At 41.9% G+C, this 21,837-nt stretch overlaps 1 protein-coding gene and 1 long non-coding RNA gene across 5 annotated transcripts in view; one reads left to right on the top strand and one right to left on the bottom strand.

Moving 5' to 3' along the window:
• RARRES1 (retinoic acid receptor responder 1) overlaps positions 1-21,570 on the top strand; it is a 110,225-nt gene extending 88,655 nt beyond the window's left edge. For all 4 annotated transcript variants that reach the window (XR_004349738.1, XR_004349737.1, XM_032631028.1 and 1 more), the window contains 5 exons: positions 3,736-3,798; positions 6,203-6,386; positions 9,921-10,057; positions 17,571-17,633; positions 17,713-21,570. Coding sequence is in view for 2 of the 4 variants with exons in the window: in XM_032631028.1 (XP_032486919.1) it covers positions 3,736-3,798; positions 6,203-6,386; positions 9,921-10,057; positions 17,571-17,633; positions 17,713-17,862 (597 nt within the window). In the remaining 2 variants the exon portion in view is untranslated. The remainder of the gene's footprint in view (positions 1-3,735; positions 3,799-6,202; positions 6,387-9,920; positions 10,058-17,570; positions 17,634-17,712) is intronic.
• LOC116753343 lies at positions 12,631-17,558 on the bottom strand. Its single transcript, XR_004349739.1, has 2 exons — positions 16,541-17,558; positions 12,631-13,717 (listed from the first exon to the last, which is right to left on the bottom strand). It is a non-coding gene; the product is annotated as an uncharacterized LOC116753343 (long non-coding RNA).
• Positions 21,571-21,837: the final 267 nt, after the last annotated feature.

The raw sequence follows: 21,837 nt of genomic DNA, 5'->3' as shown, positions 1-21,837 counted from the left end.
CTAAAATATGCACAGTTATATCAAGAATGAGGCAGATTTTTGTGTATCCTTGTGGGTAGCAAATAAGTGTGCCCAGTTTATTACCGATGGGAAGATTGGTGGTCCTCAAGATTCTTCTCAGTGTACACACCTTCCCTGGGGGGATTGCAGCCAATTCTGTGGCTTCAACCACCACCTCTACTGAATGTATTTTTATGACATGCAGCTGCCTCCTGGCCGTATTCCATGTCCCTGAGCACAAAGAATGTAGCACCAACGCTGCTGCCCCTCCTCTGCCCATGAATGGCCTCACCACCCACCCCACTCACCCCCGAGTAGCAGCCTGAGGGGCATCCTGACTCCTGTGTAGGAGGCTGCGCTTAGACCCCTAAGTGGACGGGAAGGGCAGACTCTAGGTCGTGCATGCAGCAGGCCAGAGGGCCCTAGGACTGGCGCAGCAAGCAATTTAAGCTTCAGACCTGCCGGCTGGCGGAAGTGTTGCCTCCTTTGAGTCTCAGCTGTTGGTGCCCGAGTGGCTCGGGTGAGTGTTCCATGTGTCTCTCTAACTCGGGTGGGGCGACGAGGACACTGAACTTTAGGAGACTTGGAGACGGATGTATGGAGCGCCTTGTGCAGCCACTTGCGTGCAGGCCCTATTTACACCCTTTAATGATTCACTGCGAGCTCTAGGCAGGAGAAAACCAATGTAAAAAACAAGCTAGATGGAGTCTGTATCTCAGCCTTCCCTAGCCGCATCCTTGGGCCAGACCCTGCTTTCCAGCACAGTTCTTTCCCTCCCTGATGTGAATACGTTTTGTTTTCTTTGTTTTTGCATTTTACTTTTTTTAATTTAATTTTTATTTCATATTGGGGTATAGTTGATTTACAGTGTTGTGTTAGTTGCAGGTGTACAGCAAAGTGTTAGCTATACATATATCCATTCTTTTTCAGATTCTTTTCCTGTATAGGTTATTACAGAATATGGAGTAGAGTTCCCTGTGCTATACAGTAGGTTCTTGTTGATATCTATTTTATATATAGTATTGTGCATATGTTAATCCCAAACTCCTAACTTATCCCTCCTCCCCACCTTTCCCCTTTGGTAACCATAAGTTTGTTTCTGAAGTCTGTGAGTCTATTTCTGTTTTGTAAATAAGTTCATTTGTACCATCTTTTTAGAGTCCACATATAAGTGATATATAATACTTGTCTTTCTCTGTCTGACTTCACTTAGTATGATCATCTCTAGGTCCGTCCATGTTGCTGTAGATGGCATTATTTCATTCTTTTTTATGGCTGAGTAATATTCCATTGTTTTTAGGTACCACATCTTTTTTATCCATTCCTCTGTTGATGGACTTTTAGGTTGCTTCCACGTCTTGGCTATTGTACGTAGTGCTGCAATGAACATTGGGGTGCGTGCATCTTTTTGAATTATGGTTTTCTCAGGGTATATGCCCAGGAGTGGGATTGCTGGGTCATACGGTAGTTCTATTTTTAGTTTTTTAAGGAACCTCCATACTGTTCTCCATAGTGGTTGTACCAATTTACATTCCCGCCAACAGTGCAAGAGGGTTCCCTTTCCTCCACACCCTCTCCAGCATTTATTGTTTGTAGATTTTTTGATGATGGCCATTCTGACCAGTGTAAGGTGATACCTTGTTGTAGTTTTATGTTTTGGCTGCCGCTGTGCGGCTTGTGGGATCTTAGTTCCCCGGCCAGGGATTGAACCCAGGCCCTCTTCAGTGAAAGTGCTGAGTGCTAACCACCGGACCGCCAGAGAATTCCCATGTATCCTGCAACTTTACTGAATTCATTGATGAGCTGTAGTCATTTTCTGGTGGCATCTGTAGGATTCTCTATGTATAGTGTCATGTCATCTGCACACAGTGACAGTTTTACTTCTTTTCCAATTTGGATTCCATTTCTTTTTCTTCTTTGATTGCGTGGCTAGGACTTCTAAAACTATGTTGAATAACAGTGGTGAGAGTGGACATCCTTGTCTTGTTCCTGATCTTAGAGGAAATGCTTTCACCTTTTCACCATTGAGAATGATGTTAGCCGTGGGCTTGAATAGGTTTTAATAATGCCAAAAAGAGTGAGCGTATGTTGGACTTTTACCCCGACCCAGGCACAGTCGAAGCTCTATTTGTGCCGTGTCTTACTCTCCGCAACAGCCTAAGTACTACATTATGTTAACTGGGGCTCCCACAGACTTTGGGATCAAGTTCCAAGTTGATCCCAAACTTTTTTACAAAAAAAGAGGCTTTTGTGACCTTGCGCCAACCTCCCCAGACAGCCTTTTTTCTAGCTTCACTGCCTTCCCTGGAACGCCAGGCCCTGCACCCCATTCCCACATCTTCGCCTGGGCCCCTTGCTCTAGATAAGCCCCCCCCCAAACTGAGTGCCCGGCACACGTGCAGCTCTGGCCACATAGATGAGCTGCACTGTGTAGCTGTTGATATATCTGTTTCCACACAGGAAGTAGGTTTCTGGTCAAGCTGGACTGGATGTTCTGTTTCCTTGTATATCTCTGGTGCCTGGCATAATAGGTGGCAAAAAGTGAATGAGAAGACAGACTTGTTTGTATGAATTCTATAATTTGTATGAATTTGTCATTGAAATCAGTGTTTCAGCTTATACCAGGGCTTGTTTGAAGACTGAGCCCTAAGCAAACTGCTCTCGTACATGTGCTCTGGGTGCCCCCCGCGCCGTCTCCCAGCAATATCCATATATCCACATGTTTAAATATTCTTTACATAAATAATTGCCACAGAATCCTCGCCCTCCATTCTCTGGTTTCCCAGAATTTTTTAAAAATCTGTGATGGGAATAGATGATATCTGGTCTACTTCAAATAAGTCAACCCTGTTTGGTTGTTGTGTTCTTGATTCAAGGGGAATTGTTGTTTCCAGAATCTAACTTAATCAACACTATGTGAAATAACTTCAGCTCCAGGCTTGCGGGAGTTTCCTTTCTTCTGTAGAAAACACTCCTTTTACTGAATGGTCACTGTGGTGTTTAAAAAAAAAAAAAAAAATGTTGGCCAATAACATAAAGTTCTTCTAAACAGTCTAATATGCTTCAATGATATGGGTATATATACTCTAAAACTATGCATTGGGTGCACGTGTGGGTGCCCCCCGCCTACCCCAGGTCCGGGTGTGGCTGCTTCCATACTGTCCCTTTGTTTGGCCTCAGCTGAGGTCTCCTCCTCCCAGATGCCTTCCTTGACCACCTTAAGAAAAGTAGCCACTCTGCCCCACCACTCTCTCTTCACCATTTGAAAACCCATTATTTATTACTGGGTGCACCTTTGTCGCTGGATCCCGTGTTCAGCTGTGAGTGGCAGGAGGGGGGCCGCTGATGGGGCCCAGCGCCCTGCACAGGGCGTGGAGGGGCACTCCACGTCTGGGGAAGGAAGGAAGGAAGGAAGGACCCCGCGTCTCAGCCCTGTGTGCTCACGTCTGTTTCTCACCTAGCTGCTTCCACAAAGCCAACTTGTAGCTTCAGGACCACTGCTTCCCCCGCTCAGCCTCCCTCCTTGTGAGGAGCTGTCAAATCAGCCAGCAGGGTGTCATGATCAGCCCAAAATTTGGGATCTTTTCTCTTTGTAAAAAATCACCGATTTTATTCAGGTACGAATGCTAGAGCTGCAATTTGCATGTCATGTTATTCTCAGAGAGCGAGCGGTTCTTGGATATGAAGGTGTTAACAGAGCTTCCACGAGGCTAAAGTTCTACTTCTGTGTTTCAGATTAATCAAAAGAAGGAATATAAAGTTGACCTGGTGTTTACCACGGAGCTCTACAACCCAGAGGTAAGCTGCCATGGTTTGTGAAGTGTGCTATTAACAACTTGTATGAATTTTTTTTTTAAGTGAGAATCTTAATATGTAGTGACCTGGAGGTTTGCCTTTTTTTTTTTCTCTTTCCTGCTTTGTTTTCTATTTGTTCTCCAGAATTGAAGACAGCGCTAGGCAGGACCACTTCATGGTCTCGCACAGGGTTCCTTTTACCGCGTCCACACAGCCGCCGTCCCCTCCTTCCTCTGCCGCTGGGAGGGCGTTTCACACCCCCTTTGGACCCGGTGCCCCTCCCTAGCACCTCCGAATCCCCAGAATGATTCACTCTCAAATGCCAACCTTCTCTCCTGTCAGCTGGTGGCATTTCTCGTTAGCGGGCCGGCATAGCACGAGGCCACCTCCAGGAGCTTCCGTGCACAGAGGCATTCCGCAACTCAGAGCAGCCCACGTGCGCCGCAGGCATCTTCAGCCTCTCCTTCTGACCCAGCGGGCCACGGTCGCCAAGTTTCCTTTCCCCACCACCTCTCCCTTCGCAAGAAGAGAGGAAACAGCGGACTCATACAGAAATTAGAGCCAGATGGACTTCCCAGGGCTGGGCCAGGCTGGGAGGCAGGAACCGGGGTGGAGGGACCAGCCCAAACCCCTTTGTGTGGCGCGGAGTCAGAGCGGGGGATGAGCAGGCAGCATGGGCATTATGGTGTCTCAGGAAGGCGGAGCTTCGGAGAAGGCATAACGCCTCCGGCCGATGCTTCTGGAAGAAAGCTTACCAGCATTCACAAACAAGTTCTGACAAGAAAACACTACGCCAACTTTGCTAATTAACCTAAGAATTAACGTTTTCTTAAAGCATAAGGAAGGTGCTTTTGGTTTCTGTGTTGCAAACGGAAGTGTTAGATTAAAGCTAAAAGGAAAACAATTACTAGATTACTTTGACAAACTGTGCTTCTCTGAAGGGCTAGCTAATTGAAATGCTTCCTTTCGGGAGGTAGGGAGAGTTCTTTCATCTTCTGGCAACTGTTTTGATTCTGTGGAGCTGTCTGGGGGGAAGGGGAAAGAAAAACAAAAAGGGACGATACCTATTGCCTTTTCTCGTCCCTGGAAACGGTTTTGACATCAAGAGTCCAGGTACCAGCCCTGTCTTCTGCCTTTCATGAGCCTCTTCCCCATCGCTCCCTTCACCGTTTTCCTGTATTGCACCGATCATTAGGATTTTAATGTACCACTTAAATTTGCTCTCCTGTAAACCAGCACTACGGGAGAAGACGTTGCCTACTGGAACGCCTATTTCAGTTTTTTTGCATTAGTTCAAGGAGGGGGCTTATTTAGCAGATCCAATTTTAAGTATGGTTTCATTGTGGGCTTTTTCTTTTTGTTGTCTTAACTGGGACTCCACCCAGTTTAAATGACTGTAAACGTGAAAAGAACTCAGTTGCTCAACCAACCATGTTGTAACAGGAGTTACAGCCCATGGATGGGTTTTGAGTGCCGCCATGAACTCCCTCATTCTAGGCCCAGTGGATGGTATGAGTGAATGTGCATTTTTCTGGGAAGCGGTTCCCTGGCTTTTATTGTCGGGTTAAGGAATCAGTGACCTAAGAGAGTGGAGAAGCACCATCCCAGAAATGAGTTGTACCCTTGATGTCTACTTAAAGCATCCAGCTTACCCAGCTCCATGTGTCTCTGGATTGGAAAGTAAGTGAGGGAGATCCCAGAACACTCAGTGTGTCTACCTTTAAATATGAGTGCAAGCAGACTTCCCTCGGTCACTCAGGTAGTTGAATCAGTCCCATTTGGGTGATCTGTCCCTCCACTTCTTCTAGATTAGACCTCGGAGTAGAGAGATGGCGTTCTCACAGAGCTGGGGCCCTGGCATCACACAAGACACAGCTCAGGTCCTGGCTTACCACTTACTAGCTGTGAGACGTGGAGTAGGTTTCTCTTTAAACTTGTCTTAAACTGTAAAATTGGAACAAGAGGACTGATTTCATCAGGCAGCATGAAGACACTGTCATTTGTGTTGATGGGAATCAGCTTCCTTTTGGTTCACGTCGGCCGGCTTGAGGGCCAAGTAAGCATGATGTTGGTTGGTCCACGGTAGAGAGGCAAGTACCTCCATCCTAGCTAGAGGTTTGAGCCGAGTAGCACTCACAGATGTCAGTGGTATTTCTCTGGAAGAGGCCCAGCATTCTTTCATAAGGGCACCATCAGAAAGCAGGAGTTTTTTAAATGACAGCAAAGACAAGATTGTTGTGTTTGGCTGTGAGCACAGAAATCATTTTCTACAAAGCAAAGCATACTACATATGGATGCCAGTGCATACCTGCCATGTACAAGGAACTCCCCGATCTTGTGTGTGTTTTTCATTGGAGTGAGTGGGGAGTGATAAGGAACCATTCTAATTCCAAAATCTTTATTTCAGGAAGGTAAGGAACATCTGGGGAAATGTTCTGCTCGAGTGTTTTTCAGGAACGAGAAACCCAGACCGGCCATTAATATAACGTGTACTCGGCTCATTGAGAAGAAGACAAGACAAGAAGAAGATTATCAGCTCTACAAGTACATGAAGCAACTTAAAAACCTCTTGGATGTTGTCAGCATACCTGGTATGAACCAATATCTGGAATTTTTATATTCAGGAATGCATGTCATTACTATATCTTAAAAAGAATGATCATGGAAGCAACCTAAATGTCCATCGACAGATGAATAGATAAAGAAGATGTGGCACATATATACAATGGAATACTACTCGGCCATAAAAAGAAACGAAATTGAGTTATTTGTAGTGAGGTGGGTGGACCTAGAGTCTGTCATACAGAGTGAAGTAAGTCAGAAAGAGAAAAACAAATACTGTATGCTAACACATACATATGGAATCTAAAAAAACATGGTTATGAAGAACATAAGGGCAGGACAGGAATAAAGACGCAGACATAGAGAATGGACTTGAGGACACGGGGAGAGGGAAGGGTAAGCTGGGACAAAGTGAGAGAGTGGCATGGACATATATACACTACCAAATGTAATAATAGCTAGCTAGTGGGAAGCAGCCGCATAGCACAGGGAGATCAGCTCGGTGCTTTGTGACCACCTAGAGGGGTGGGATAGGGAGGGTGGGAGGGAGACTCAAGAGGGAGGGGATATGGGGATATATGTATGCATATGGCTGACTCACTTTGTTGGACAACAGAAACTAACACAGTATATTGTGAAGCAGTTATACTCCAATAACGATCTATGTTTAAAAAATGATCATCTAAAAATGTATCCCCCAAATGGCAATTTAATTCAACTACAGAATGTGGTACACCTGATTATCTGAACAAAATTCAGAAGTATCCTTTTCCTGTTTTCCCCCTTGAGTACAATATAGTGACTTCATTGAAAACTATCTGTGCCCCTTTAATCTGCCCACTTCTCATCCCAGACGCAGGGCAGGGCAAGAGCCGGACTCCAGGGAGAAGAGGTGGAGGTCTTTGCAACAGGACCCACACGTAGGGGTGCAGTTCTCAGGGTTGAGTCCAGAAGCTGAGGAGAAAAATTCTAGAGGTTCTGGTGGTGGCTTTGGAAACTTTAGGTGATGGGACCCCGTCCAGGGCCTCTGTCGTGTGCATCATGGCCTTCTGCACCAGGGCCGGGCGAGCTGTCTCGGGGCCTTGCTGGGAGGCTGCAGTGGAGTCAGGCTGATCTCATTTTAGGTCCAGGGCTAATGGGCGGTGGTGCCGTCTCTTATAAGAAATGAGCCCTGCCTCTGAAGTGACTCAGCTGAAGTGAAGCAGAGCCCATTTGCGCTGGCACTCAGCAGGGTCTGCGGACAGCAGCTGACACTCGGCACTTACTGGCAAATCCAATCTCCAAAACCACAGAAGTCATCTCTGGACTTGCACTGGGGTATTAAGCTTGACATCTGACCACCACAGCGCTCCCTGCCCCACTGTCTCTCTCTCACTTCACTCATTTGCCCGGAGACTGTGACAGACCCGCGTCAGCGTGGAGGACCTGTGGTCTCCATTTCTGGCCGCATCTGTGTCCCATCCATTACTGAGACTAAGTGTTCTGAAAAACCCGGAGGTGGGATACTGCACCTTGGCGTTGCTCAAATTCAGAAGCTTGGCTCGTTCGCATTATAGTTCTCTGACAACTTGGATTAAATCCTGTTCCAAAGAATTATGAAGAAAATTCAGAATCTTACATTGTAGTAGCATTTGTTTATATTTAACTGCCTGAAAGACATGGGCCAATGACTAATACTTAAAATCTACGGTTATTTAGGGATTGGTCCCCTCATTAGCATTAGTTGGGGAAATAGGGTTTTATATATTCTTCTTAAAACACAAATTTTAGAAATCGTATTGGACCCTTTCTTTGAAAGGGTCTCAGTCCTTTTGCCACAGGGTCTCTAGATTTTGGACAATTTTTAATAATGCAGGTTAACCGGATCATGTTCAGTTAAGTCCTATATGCCCACAAGGATTATTCTGTAACAGTCTAACTTAATGTGGCTGCTATGAAGCTTTGAAAAAGTTTTTTGCTTAATATAGGGCACGTTTTCATCAACAAAATCTACAAGTTCTCTTGTCACTTTAAATTCAGCAGAGATGTTTAATGGTGCTTATAGCCTGTTTATCTAAAATTATCTACTTAAAACTGAAAAGGTTTGGTTTTAGATAAGTTGAATCAAAACCTATGCTGGAGCAGCCAGTTCAGATCTCAGCAGATCCCATTCAGTATTTAAATCAATCCAGGGTATTTGACTGTTGAGCAGTTTTCTCTACAACTGCTAAGTGAGAAGATCTAATCCATTTTAGGCTATCCTTGCTCTGCACTGTTTTCCCCCTAAAAAAAGTAGTTGTCTGGTTTTTATGAAGAGTAGGAATTTCTCCTCTTCTAATGAATTCATAAACTTCCTATAGATGAGCCCAACTATATGACATACAAAAGAAAAGACTGGGGACCTGGGAATAACCAACGTCCTAAGTGACTCTGTAGCAGTGCTACTGGCATTTATAACTTTCAGTTGTCCTCATTATTCACAGTATTTTGTATAACTAATTCTTCTATGGTAATTCGTTTTGATCTCACAAGTTAAACTCCTAGTGGCACTGTAAGACAAAGGAAGTCTGTCACTCTCTCCCTTCCACACACACGACAGGAATTCAAGGCTCAGCTCAAATCTCATCTCTGTGAAGCTGTCCCCAACCTCTTCAGCCCAAAGAAACCTCCCCCTCCCTGTGTCCCCTCAGCTCTCTGATCCTCCCTTTTTCTTAAGGAAGGTGTCAGCTGCATTTCCACAGTCAAGTGGAGGGTAGGGCCTCTCTTTGCATCTCTCACAGCACCCAAGCAATCAGTGAATGCCTTTTGAATTGACTACCACTATAAACCAGCCAAGTCTAGTTCTACCAATACAGAGCAGAATTTATGCGAAAGATTATTTTACTAAGGATTCATTTCCTAATAAGCTGTTCGTATTCCTCACATATTATACTATTATTGGGCTTTAATATACACCATCTCTTTCAAACTGCATAAATGATGGTCCATGAATAGCTCATAAATTACTTGCTAAAATTTGAGTTCCTGAAAGTCACAAGAGGTAATTTATTAGTCATTGTATCCCTACCTATAGCAGTATCTGATATTAAGTAGATTTTTTTATAAATGTTTGCTGAATTTAAAAGATTGCAGTTCCAAAAACAATGCCACAGGAAAAACCCACTTGATTTCTTCATGTGGTCAAAAGTGACAGATGCTGCCAATACACAGATTAGCTTTAACGCCAGGGATCAGAGAAGGACAAAGACGTTTGCTAGATTGTCAAAGACCAGCACATTGACTGTAGACCCAAACCAGAAGGTAATGTGGAGAAGATAACCGATAGATGTTTCCATCTAATTAAAAGATTTTAGATTAAAGGTTTTAGATTAACTTTGAGTATCATTATAGCTCTTAGTTTGCATTTATATTGTACAGCAAATAGCCCTTAAACTGTTTTATAGTAGCTTTACTTAGCAGGGCAAGTTGAAGCATGTAAGATTCCATACAATACAGAAACAGATAGTCACACTTCACTACTGGAACTTGTAATATTTTGTCCTGAAAACGTCTTAATGTGAATGTACTTTTTTTTGTGCCCTCAGATAGTCATGGACATATTGATCCCTCTCTGAGACCCATCTGGGATTTAGCTTTTCTGGGCAGCTCTTACGTGATGTGGGAAAAGACAACACAGTTTTTACACTACTACATGGCACAGCTCAGCAGTGTGAAGCAGTGGGTAAGAAAAACTGACAATTAACTTGTACCACAAGAGATACAACCAATGCAGTGTTCTTAGACTAAATTAATGTGAACTTCTAGTTCTGTGGCAAGAGTTTTAATTGCATTTCATTAACTCAATAACTATCTGAATGCCAGGTATGGTTGTGGGGACTGAGGATATAGCACTAAACAAAAAACTCAGTGTAGCTCTCCTTATTGAGACTAATTCTAGCAAGAGAAGAAAGACAGTGAAGTGATAAACAAGTAAATACGTGGTAGGTGCTATGGAGAAAAATAAAGTAGGGAAAAGGGAATGCAGGGTATTGACAGAACTAAACTTTAGTCTAAAGCAAGGCCCCTCTAATTTAAGCAGAGGTGACACTGGAGCAGAGGCCTAAGGGAAGTGAGAGTGAGCCACGCCTCCAGAAGGGAAGGCATTTCAGACAGAGGGGACGGAGGCAGCAGTGTGGCTGATGGGTTGGAGAAACAGCAGTGAGGCCGGTATGGCTGCAAGAGATTGAGCAAGGGGAGCGTGCCGGGAGATGAGATCGGATGGAGGCGGTCAGTTCATGGAAGGCCATTAGAAGGACCCTGTCTTTTACTCACTACAGGGTTTTTAGCAGAGAAGTGACACGATCTGACTTACAACAGGATCATTCTGGCTGCTGTGTTGAGAACAGACTGTAGATAGACAAGGGTGGAAGCAAGGAGAGCAGTAATGTATTGCAGTGGCCTAGGCAAGGCCTGGTGGTAGCTCGGACCAGGGTGGCAGCAGTGGATGCGGTGAGAAGTGTTTGCATTTTGAAGGTAGACCAGCAGTATTTGTTGATGGGTTAGATATGGATATATCCAAGAATGAGAAAAGTCAAGGATGATTCTTATGATTTTGGCCTGAGTAACTGGATGGAAGGATAGAGTTTTCACTTACTGATTGGGGAAGACTACAGAGGAACAGATTTGGGTGGAAATTAGCTTGAGTTGGAGCATTCTAAATTCCATAACCAAGCAGAGAATTTGTATCGTCATCTGGACATAAGAGTCTGAAGTTCAGGGGAGATGTCTAGGCTGGAGTCATCACCACATAGATGGTTTTTAAAGCCTCAAGAGTGGATGAGATGAGAGAATGAGTGTAAACAGAGGAAGGTTATGTAGGGATTGAGCCCTGGAACACTTCCAACTTTAGAGGGTTTAGAGATATGAGAAAAAAAAGTGTTTCAAGGATGAGAATTGACTAACTATCAAATGCTGCTGGAAAGTCAAGAAAGATGAGGACCGAGAATTGCCATTAGGTTCAGGCAAGCTGGAAGTAGATGGAGAGCTTATCAAGAGCTGCCTCACTGGCACAGTGTGTGCAAAGTCCTGATTAGAATAGGTTCAGGAAAGAACGGGAGAGGAAGTGGACACTCCATGTCTTTCAAGGGATTTAGCTATAAAGCGGAGTAAAAGGGAGGGAGGGGGCTAGAGCTGGAGGATGCGTAAGCACAGGGTTGAAGGAGGGTTTTCCGTTGTATTTTTAGATTGGGCAATTTAACGGCATATTTACTGGATTTTTCTCATCAACATTATAGAGAGGGGCAAAGTAGGACTTGTAGGGAAGAGAAGGGAAGACTTGTTGGAGTTAACATCTTTGAGGAGATAAAGAGAGGATATGATCGATCCAGGAGATGACTGGGCAAGGGCACAGAGTTCACCTGGAGCAAGGCTTTCAATGTGGCACAGGTGCTGGTAGGAGGGTGGGTAACACGTGGCGGCCTGTGGAAGTTCTTTCCTGACTGCTTCTGTCTTCTCAGTGAAAAATGAGGCAAAGTCACCAGCTGAGCATGAGGATGGAACAGGAGGTGAGAGGGGGTGGGGGTGCGTGGATTCGAGCATCACGCAGCACCGCAGGCCTCTGAAGGTCTGGTCGCGAATTTAGAGAAGGGCCAGTCACTCAACTGGTGGGGTGCGGACAAGGAGGTGGCTGAGTGGGGGGTTTTGTCAGGCTCCTGTCATGTGGAGAGGGAGGGGCACTTCCAGAGTAAACAGTATCAACTACTCAGAGGCAGGCTGAGCCAACCGTAAGTACACATTTCTAAAAGTCGTTTTCTTCACGGGTGGCTGAAGCAGTACATTCGCCATGGATGGAGAGCAGTGAGTATCTTCCGAGTACAAGGAGTTGCCTGGCGTCCAGTCAGCATTATTCATGCCGGTAATAGCTCGGTGTACCTTTCAAAGGCCACTTGTGAAGCAGACAACTGTTTGAAATGTAGTTTCATTCCTTATCGAAATGAACGTTTCTTGAAATGTAGTTTCATTCCTTATCGAAATGAACGTTTCTTTCCCCTATGGAGTGGCTTTGGTAGAAATGGCCGTGTAATTGACTGCTGTTACACCAGGAGTTAGGGCACAGCACCAATTCTTTGGCTGCAGGTAAAAAGTTTCTCTCGTCTACCAAGACAATCACGTCCTCAACAGAAGGCTTTTCCTTTAACTGAGAAGTTAGCGGAAATTTTTTGTTTAGTGTAGAAAATGGCGTCAAGATAATAGAACTAATTTTAATGAATGTCAGAGGAAAACTCAATAAGAATAGAGCAACAGGGACACAAGAGAAAAAATTAGGATCTTTTAATGGCATTGTTTTCCATTCTTCTGCATTTATAAATGACACATCACCTAAGTAAACACCAGGACGTACTATGGTTTGAAAACAGCCCCATTTCTCACTCATTCTAGCCAGTCTGTCTTTGATGTCCATCATCTGTCCATCAATATCCCTACAAGTAGGAAAGTGGGGACAAATGTAGTTGTAGAGCTAAGAAAACAAAAATGCAGGGGGAACAGGACTTTTAGATTTTTTTACCCTGTGGTGTCTGTGTTTTAGATAAATAGTAATTGAAGATGCAGCTGACTTGGTTGGGTCACCTAAGGCAAATGACTTCTTCTCTTAGGGCTATGAAATGAGGGTCAACAAGCTTATCGAATGAAGCCCTCGAAACTAACATAAAGCTAAAATACTGAAGCAATTGGGAAATTTGGATTAAGGTTGATAATGCATTTCAGATTAGAGTTTTGTTTTTTTTTAAAAGCCTACAGCACCCAGTATTCCCAGGCGGCCTCCCATCCAAGTTACTAATCAGGACCAACGCTGCTTAGCTTCCAAGATTAGAGTTCTCTTAAATAAAAGCATGCACATACCCACATAGATTTTCAAATTCTGCTATTTGGTGGCTACTAAAGATTCTTGTGATCGTTCAGAAAAATAAGCAACATAACAAGCAAAACAAGCAACAATTTCTAAAAAAGTCACTACGATCAGAAAGTCTAGGGACTGTCCCTGGAGACTAGAAGCAGGACAGTAGGGCTGACAAAGCAAAGACAGAGAAGCAGGGAGTGACTGGAGATGCCCCGTGGCCCAAGGTAGCTCAGGACTCTCTATAGGGATTATAGTTTTTTCCAAAAGCTTACTCGGTGGGAATTACTATCTCTCCACTCAGGGATAATCCAATTGTGTAAGGCAGTGCAGCCTTATAAACTTCACAGCCCCAAATGAACACAGCCTGAGAGAAGAGTGGGCTAAGAAATAGCTGCAATACAAATATAAGACCCATCTTACCGGCAGTTATTGCCTTAGGACTGAAGAACAGATGTCATTCCCAAACCATGAGGACTAAGCCAAGGGCAGGGGAGATACTGATGGCTAGAAAAAAAAGAAAAACGGATAAGGATGTTCCTGACACCCTTTAGCCTTTCTTTAATGTGAACTGAGAAAAGTAAAACTGTTACTTTTCCAGGATTGTTCCAAATCTTATCAGTACCAGATACCGTCAGCATCCCAAACTATCTAACCGGCAGCACATCACTGGCAGCCAGCCCAAGTCTTCACCCTAACTAGAGGCCTCCATCAGCCGACAGTACATTACAGAAACCATCGTATCTACCTTATTCTGCTAAGAAATCTACTTTTGACTTGACACCATAAAACTCCTTGAAAAGAACATAGGCAAAACGTCCTCTGACATAAATTGTAGCAATGTTTTCTTAGGTCAGTCTCCCAAGGCAGTAGAAATAAAAGCAAAAATAAACAACTGGGACCTAACCAAACTTATAAGCTTTTGCAGAACAAAGGAAACCATAAACAAAACGAAAAGACAACCTACGGAATGGGAGAAAATATTTGCAAACAATGCGACCAACAAGGACTTAATTTCCAAAATGTACAAACAGCTCCTACAATTCAGTATCAAAAAAAATCCAATCAAAAAATGGGCAGAAGATCTAAAGACATTTCTCCAAGGAAGACATACAGATGGCCAACAGGAAAAGATGCTCAACATTGCTGATTATTAGAGAGATACAAATCAAAACTACCATGAGGTACCACCTCACACTGGTCAGAATGGGCATCATTAAAACATCTACAGGTAACAAATACTGGAGAGGGTGTGGAGCAAAAGGAACCCTCCTACAACTGCTGGTGGGATTGTAAGTTGATACAGCCACTATGGAGAACAGTATGGAGGTTCCTTAAAAAACTACAAATAGTTACCATATGATCCAGCAATCCCACTCCTGGGCATACATCCAGAGAAAACTATAGCTTGAAAAGATACATGCACCCCAACGTTCACAGCAGCACTATTCACAATAGCCAAGACCTGGACGCAACCTAAGTGTCCATCGACAGATGAATGGATAAAGAAGATGTGGTATAGGCACACAACAGAATACTACTCAGTCATAAAAAAGAATGAAATTCTGCCATTTGCAGCTTCATGGATGGACCTAGAGAGTCTCATACTAAGTGAAATAAGTCAGAAAGAGAAAGACAAATACCATACGCTATTACTTATATGTGGAATCTAAAATATGAAACAAATGAACTTACTTACGAAACAGAAGTAGACTCACAGATGTAGAAAACACACGGTTACTAAAGGGGAAAGGGGGTGGGTGGGGGAGGGATAAATTAGGATTTTGGGATTAACAGATACAAACTACTATATATAAAATAGATATGGACTTCCCTGGTGGTGAAGAATCTGCCTGCCAAGGTAGGGGACATGGGTTGGAGCCCTGGTCTGGGAAGATGCCACATGCCGTGGAGCAACTAAGCCCGTGCGCCACAACTACCGAGCCTGCGCTCTACAGCCTGCGTGCCACAACTACTGAAGCCCGCGTGCCTAAAACCCGTGCTTTGCGACAAGAGAAGCCACCACAATGAGAAGCCCGCACACTGCAACGGAGAGTAGCCCCCGCTCACCGCAAGTGGAGAAAGCCTGAGCTCAGCAACGAAGACCCAACGCAGTCAAAAATAAATTTATTTTAAAAATAAAATAACCAACAAGGACCTACTGTATATCACAGGGAACTAGATTCAATATCCTGTAATAAACCATAATGGAAAAAATATTAAAAAGAATATATATAACTGAATCACTTAGCTGTATACCAGAAACTAACAACACTGTAAATCAACTAAACTTCAATTAAAAAAATATCAACTTTTGATAGCGTATATTAATAACCTAAGCCAACTTATTCTCTACTAAAACCACACTGGTTCTGTTAGGGATCATTCCTTTTTTTTCTAGTGGGGAGGGGAGCAGTAGGGGTAGGGTAGGTCACGAGTAAGTATAAGGAAACCAAATTCTTCATTCTGTCTCTAGGAAGATTAAAGTGCTAGGTTATCAGAAAAACGTGACAGTAAATCATCAATTTGGACTATAAGGATTTGACATATGTGATGATTTGAACAAAACCAAGGAGAGTATTAAAAATGATGGCTTCCTGGCAGAGCCTTGCTTGGTGTGGGCAGTGCCCCCTGGGGACTTTGCCAGGCTGGGCTGTGCCATGTCTGGGCTGCAGCTCTTTAATAAGGCCTGGTTTGGTTTGGTCTAAGGGCACTTCCCCCTGAAGGAGGAAGAATCTATGAACAGAAACATGAGGTGTGTCTCAGGAGCCTTACTGAGGAAGGTCTTAATTAAATGAAGAGGGTGCCCAAGCATTATAATAATCCAAATTTTTGTTTGGATTATTAAAAAATGGGTAACACTTGGTATTGAGCAGAAGTTTGTCAGATGGACTTGGAACGCCATGATTTTTTTTGCCTAAAATCTGGAGATTGCCATGATCTCCTTAACGCTATTTTCAGAAACAGAAAGAGGCACTGTCCTGAAAAAGCACTTTATAAGACCAATTTTTTAACTGTAGAAATACATGGTAAACAGACCTTGAGAAAAAGTGCAGGCAGCACAAAAGTCTGAGACAAAAAATTACACAGCACAGCAGCCAGCTGTGTCAATATAGTCCAAGGTCAACATCGTCACCAAATAAGAGTCAGACAAGGCTAAATGGACCCCCAAACCCAGCAATGCCCAAGTGATAAGTGGAGCCTCCAGAAACTGTTCCTTTAGATAAAAGATGCTGAATTTTCTCTCATGAATTCTGACTTTGCAGCCTGTGTTTTGGATATTTGCTTTCACCGTTCATGGGTACACTGCAAGGCAGAAGGGAAACCTACCCAATGACGCAAAGCACCACAGAAAAGCAGTCACTTTCTGATTGATCCAGGCCCTCTCTTGTATCATATCCCTCCAGTACCCCCTCCACCTGATGGAAACTTCATGGTTTGTAAAAGTCTTCATCACTGTAAGCAAAGGGAAGATAAAACTTAATATCAAGTCCTTTTTGTTTTTGCATATCTTAGTCTCAATGAAAGCCTGGTAGATTAAAATCATAATCCAAATTAATTTTTTTACTCCTTCTCTTCCATTTTTACTAGTAAAGGGATAAGCACTTTTGTGCCCCAACCTTTTCCCCTCAAAACAGTTACTGTCAAAAAGAAAGCAGGAAATCAATTTAGTCACTCTTAAAATTTATAGAAATCAAGAGAATAAAAGAGCTGAGGGAGACTGCCTGCTTACCTATAAAATGTGCTGGTTTTAGAAGCAGTGTGGTACAGCATGAAGGATGTGGGTGGTGGAGTCAGTAGATCTGGGTTTGAATCCCCACTTGTCACCTACTAGTTGTAACCTCAAGTTGCCTTCCCTGTAAAAGAAGGCTCATAATACATATTCTTGCAAGACAGAATTCCGTAAGAACATGTATAAAGTGCCTAGCAGAGAACCTGGCCCATGGTGTCCTTCTAGAAATCCTGATTGCCCTGCCCCTTGTCTTACTGCCTGGCACATCAGGGCTATAAATTAGTTTGAGGTGCATATACAGTATCTAGATTCCTTAGGTTGTCAAAAGATTCTCCCTATTCTCATAGACCTTAATCTCCATCAAAACCCATAAATATTAGAGAGAAAAAGTGACAGAAGGACCTTACTAGATTATCATGACAGTGGCAAAACAGTAAGAATCAACAACTTCCACATCTTAATGCAGGATACCACCAAAGGAGATGAGGCTAGAATCAAAGAGGTAGCAGGTGATTCAAGGCACCCATCCACCCATTCAAGGCAGGTGATATAAGACGAGCCTTCCAAATTCTAAGCTAATATAAACCCACACTATCTATCGCACTAACTCTTTCTTTCTTCTTCTAGAAAACAAATGAAGATGCAATTGATTTTGATTATACTGTTCTACTCCATGAATTCTCAACACAGGTAAAACAAAACGATATATAGAACTGTTTAAACCACAAGTTTTTGCAGATCATAATATTTTAGAACTCTTATTTCCCAGGAAATGATTCCCTGTCATATTCACTTGGTCTGGTACCCCGGCAAACCACTGAAGGTGAAGTACCACTGTCAAGAGCTACAGACACCAGAAGAAGCCTCTGGAACTGAAGAGGCATCAGCCGTGGCACCGACAGAGCTTAGTAATTTCTGAAAAGCGAAAAAGATCTGTTTATACCAAATTCTGAACAAAATGACTATACTAAATAGCCTAAATCATTATTCTAGTAAAATAGCCAAGGTATAAGGCATTCTAATCATTCGGGAAAGCCTGTGATTACAAGTAAATACTCAAAAATTAAAAGATACTGGGATTTTTGTTTTTCGATTGGTTTGGTTTAGTTTTTAACTGTGGGAGCACATGCAAACTGAACTCTGCTCAGTGCTAAACAGTTACTCTGCAGGTTCCTCAGGGTTTCAGCCCTAAAATGTAAAACCAAGTCAGTCAGTGTATGCTGCAGCTGGACCAGTATTTTAAAAACATAACAATAAAACTGATGGTCACATCTATAAATCTGCATTTCTCAATATTTTGAACATATTGTAGCTAACTATTCTGTGTTGTTAAATTGCTTCTACCTAGTATGTAAAAAAGATAATATATTTCAATGAAAGCAAATTGTAGGGAAAATATTACCTGTTTAAAAGGAACTTTACTATGTTTTATGATTTTGAGCAAGTATTCCTTTTAAGTTTGATATCTACTTTTAAATGTTTGTTTCTAAATAAAATGTGTTACATGTGTTTGTAGAGATTTGTCTATATAGGCAAAATTTGTGCTAAGCTGGAATTAAAGGATATTTATATATTAATAAAAACTTTACAAATAAAAAGAGTGTCTCAGAGATAAAGCCGAGTGTCTGCAAACATGTATTAAATGGAACAGTGATATAACTGAAAGTACATAAAGTATTTACAATTTTCATTTGTACGGACAACTTGGACCCAGTGTTGGCCTAAGTAATTTATAAAAACAAACAATATGTACCATTATCAGCTTTGTGGAGTACCTCCCCAAGGCAGGAAGAATTGATCCAGGAAATGTGGCCAGCGTTTGCCTCTCAAAATTAGTATTTAATGGAATGCTTATATTCATGTCTCAAAACCCCTAGCCGGGTTCCTTGATCAGTAGCTGGTTAGGAAGCATCAGCCTTTTTAAAACATATCAAAATGTTACCTTTATGTCTGTAGTAGAAAACTGAAAATGTTTATACTAAATAGAAAAAATTTTAAGACATGGACTCTTACAAAATAAAAGTAAGATGAATTATACTGTTACTTTTTAGCAGAGGCAGATCATGTATTATTCTGTTTAAAACCCCAACCCCTCTGCATTCATCTTCCCAACATCCTCTGGATTTAAGGACTGTAAGTTTTCCAAAGCACTGGAAACACTCATTTAAAGAAAACATCAGATCTCCCACATATATGATAATGCAGAGAAAATACTTTCCCTAAGATATCAAACAATCTAGTGATAAACAATGCCAGAACCAAGTAATAAACTCTTCTAACTGAAGTTCCCTAAATATCTTGGGGAAAAAAGTGCCAAGAGCATTATAAGAGCATATTCAATGTCCTGTGATTTTTAATCTTTCAGTGTCACGTTAAGAGCTAGAAAGGGGTTTCAGCTTTCTTGTCTCAACTTTCTAAAAGTCCTCTCATCCTTGTAAAGGCATTTTAAATTAGTGAGATTAGGCTCACAAATGTGATCATAATTCAATCAGGTAAGGAAGCTAAGGTGGTAACCCTTTAACAGATTTCGGTATAATAGATTATGAAGGTGAATTCTACACATATGACATACAAAAAGATTACCTAATTTATAAATTTACAAAACCTTTAAGTTAAACCAACTAAAAAATTTTCAATTTTACCACCAGAACATCTTTTCTAGCACAAACTCTAGAACTGCTGACTTGATTTTACTAATACTGATTTTGCTAGCTAACAGAGGGGAAAAATTACTTCATCTGCCTTGACATAAAATGAAAACCTCTAAATTCCCTAAGCCCTCTTTTATTCATTAAGAGTCTAAAGAATTCTGAATCACTCTGACCCCATGACAGTCACAGAGAGCATCACATTTATTTTCCTGATCTCTTTAGAATTTTCAAAAATTTTAAGACATACAAAATAACACCAGGATTTTGCCTGCATTCCATTGGATTCTACTTACAGTTTTGTTTTTCCTACCTGAGTTATGAATAGTTAGAAGTTAAGCAAGTTCTTCTGAAAGTCAATTGAAAGTTTCTATATTGGCCCTTGAATGGCAGTGCTTCATGACATGTGAGTTTATCACACTGATTTTTCTCAGCTTAGAAAATTCTATGACCTGTTCTGTGACCTTTCCTAACTTTCAAAGTGCTACAATCACTAGCTTGCTGCCTGGCACTTATTTGAAAGGATAGATGAACCCCTGCTCACAATAAATTGCCTGTGAAAACATGAACTATTTCAGCGATGCATTACAGTTTTATCTGAAGACGCTTTAAGCAGCAATTAAAGCTCTAGTTCAAAAACTGACAGTTCCAGCAATGCAAGTAGATGTTTTCTACAAAGGGATATATTCCTACATGTCACAATTTACTACTTACCTGGTGGCTGCCTCACTTCACTGGCATCAATTTTAAGTCTCATCCAGATTTCAAAAGTATTAAAATCTGAAAAATCCTAAAATTTCAGTATTAAATTTTAGTGACTTCACAACGTAAATCTAAGAGTGAGCAAGGAGGCAAGGAATAACAGAAAATTGACTGTACATCTTTAAAGATAAACTTACCAAGCTAAGAACCAACAGCCCAATCACTAACGTCACACAAAAGAATACTAATAACGTGACACATCTGAACAAATCCTGCATTTCATGTTTTGGAGGTACACGTTATACTGCAATGGTCTTTAACCTTGCCTGTATACTAGAATAAGCTGGAAAACTTTTGATCTTGATGCAAAGAATCAGAGTATCTAGGGGTTGGCCTGGGTATTTCTCTCTAAAGCTCCCCAAGTGATTTTTAAAGTGCTGCCAGGGTTGCGAATCAGGGCGCTACTGCAGCAGGCCTAGTGCTGCTACCATTCTCCAACACGAATCATGCTGTCTTTAAATTAGCCAACAATCATCCTTTACAACAGTAGTATAAAAGAAACCCTCATTTATGAATGTTCTCATTAATTTTTTCCTTATACAGACTTTGGCTGGTATGGGGTCTTTACCAACTCTAACCAAACTAATGAGTTAACAAAAGATGTGGGTTCTGGTCCTGGATGGGTTCCTATGTGATCCTATTCTAGTTACTCCCACCAGCTGGGCCTGTGTCATTGCCTGTGAAACGCTGGTGTTGTGTTAGATATCTTGACTCTTTTCTGGCACCGTATCTTCATAACCAAAATGTTTTAACAAGTTAAAAGCACTTCCAAATTTATCCATCTTAGTTCTAATATTTCTGACTGTTAGCAACAGCAAGAGGAACTGTGCTAAATTCTATGAAGGTATTTCCTCATCAGGAACAATATTCAAAGTCAGTGTGAATAGCATGAGATGCTGATGAAATGCCAAAGCAACACAATTTTTCAGGCTTGATGCTACTGTAGCAACAGACATATTCATGGGAAAATGCACTTGGTTTGATAAGTATCATAACTGCATTATCAATTTGAAAAGTTAATGAGCTGTGTGGTCTTCGATAAGTTATTTACCTTACTCTGTGCTTTTGCCTCCTCTATTACAAAATGGTCATAATAGTACCTAGTTTCATAGGGTTGTGAAAACTAAAATGGATAATGCATTTAAAGCATTTAACAAATGCCTTGAAAACATTTGCTCAATACTTTTTAAAGGTCTTTTTTTCTAGGAACCTGAAGTTATAGAGCCAAATCTACAAATCAAGAAAAACAAAGGAATTTAAAACAGTTATTTCATGTCTACTATCCACTAAGGGAAAGGACTAGGATATGTCTTTCACATCAGATGGTTTTTGGATGAAGCAGTTCTGCACAATATGGTAGAACTCCCTGGCAATGTCCAACATTCTCTAGCTTAACATTTGTTCTTTCACAATCTCAATGAATACAATATATGATACATTCCAGCAGACTCTAATTCAACTAGCATTTAATAGGTAGAGGAAAT

This window comes from Phocoena sinus, chromosome 4, assembly GCF_008692025.1.
Source record: "Phocoena sinus isolate mPhoSin1 chromosome 4, mPhoSin1.pri, whole genome shotgun sequence".
NCBI lineage: Eukaryota > Metazoa > Chordata > Mammalia > Artiodactyla > Phocoenidae > Phocoena > Phocoena sinus.
This window is presented reverse-complemented; position numbering and strand designations above follow the sequence as displayed.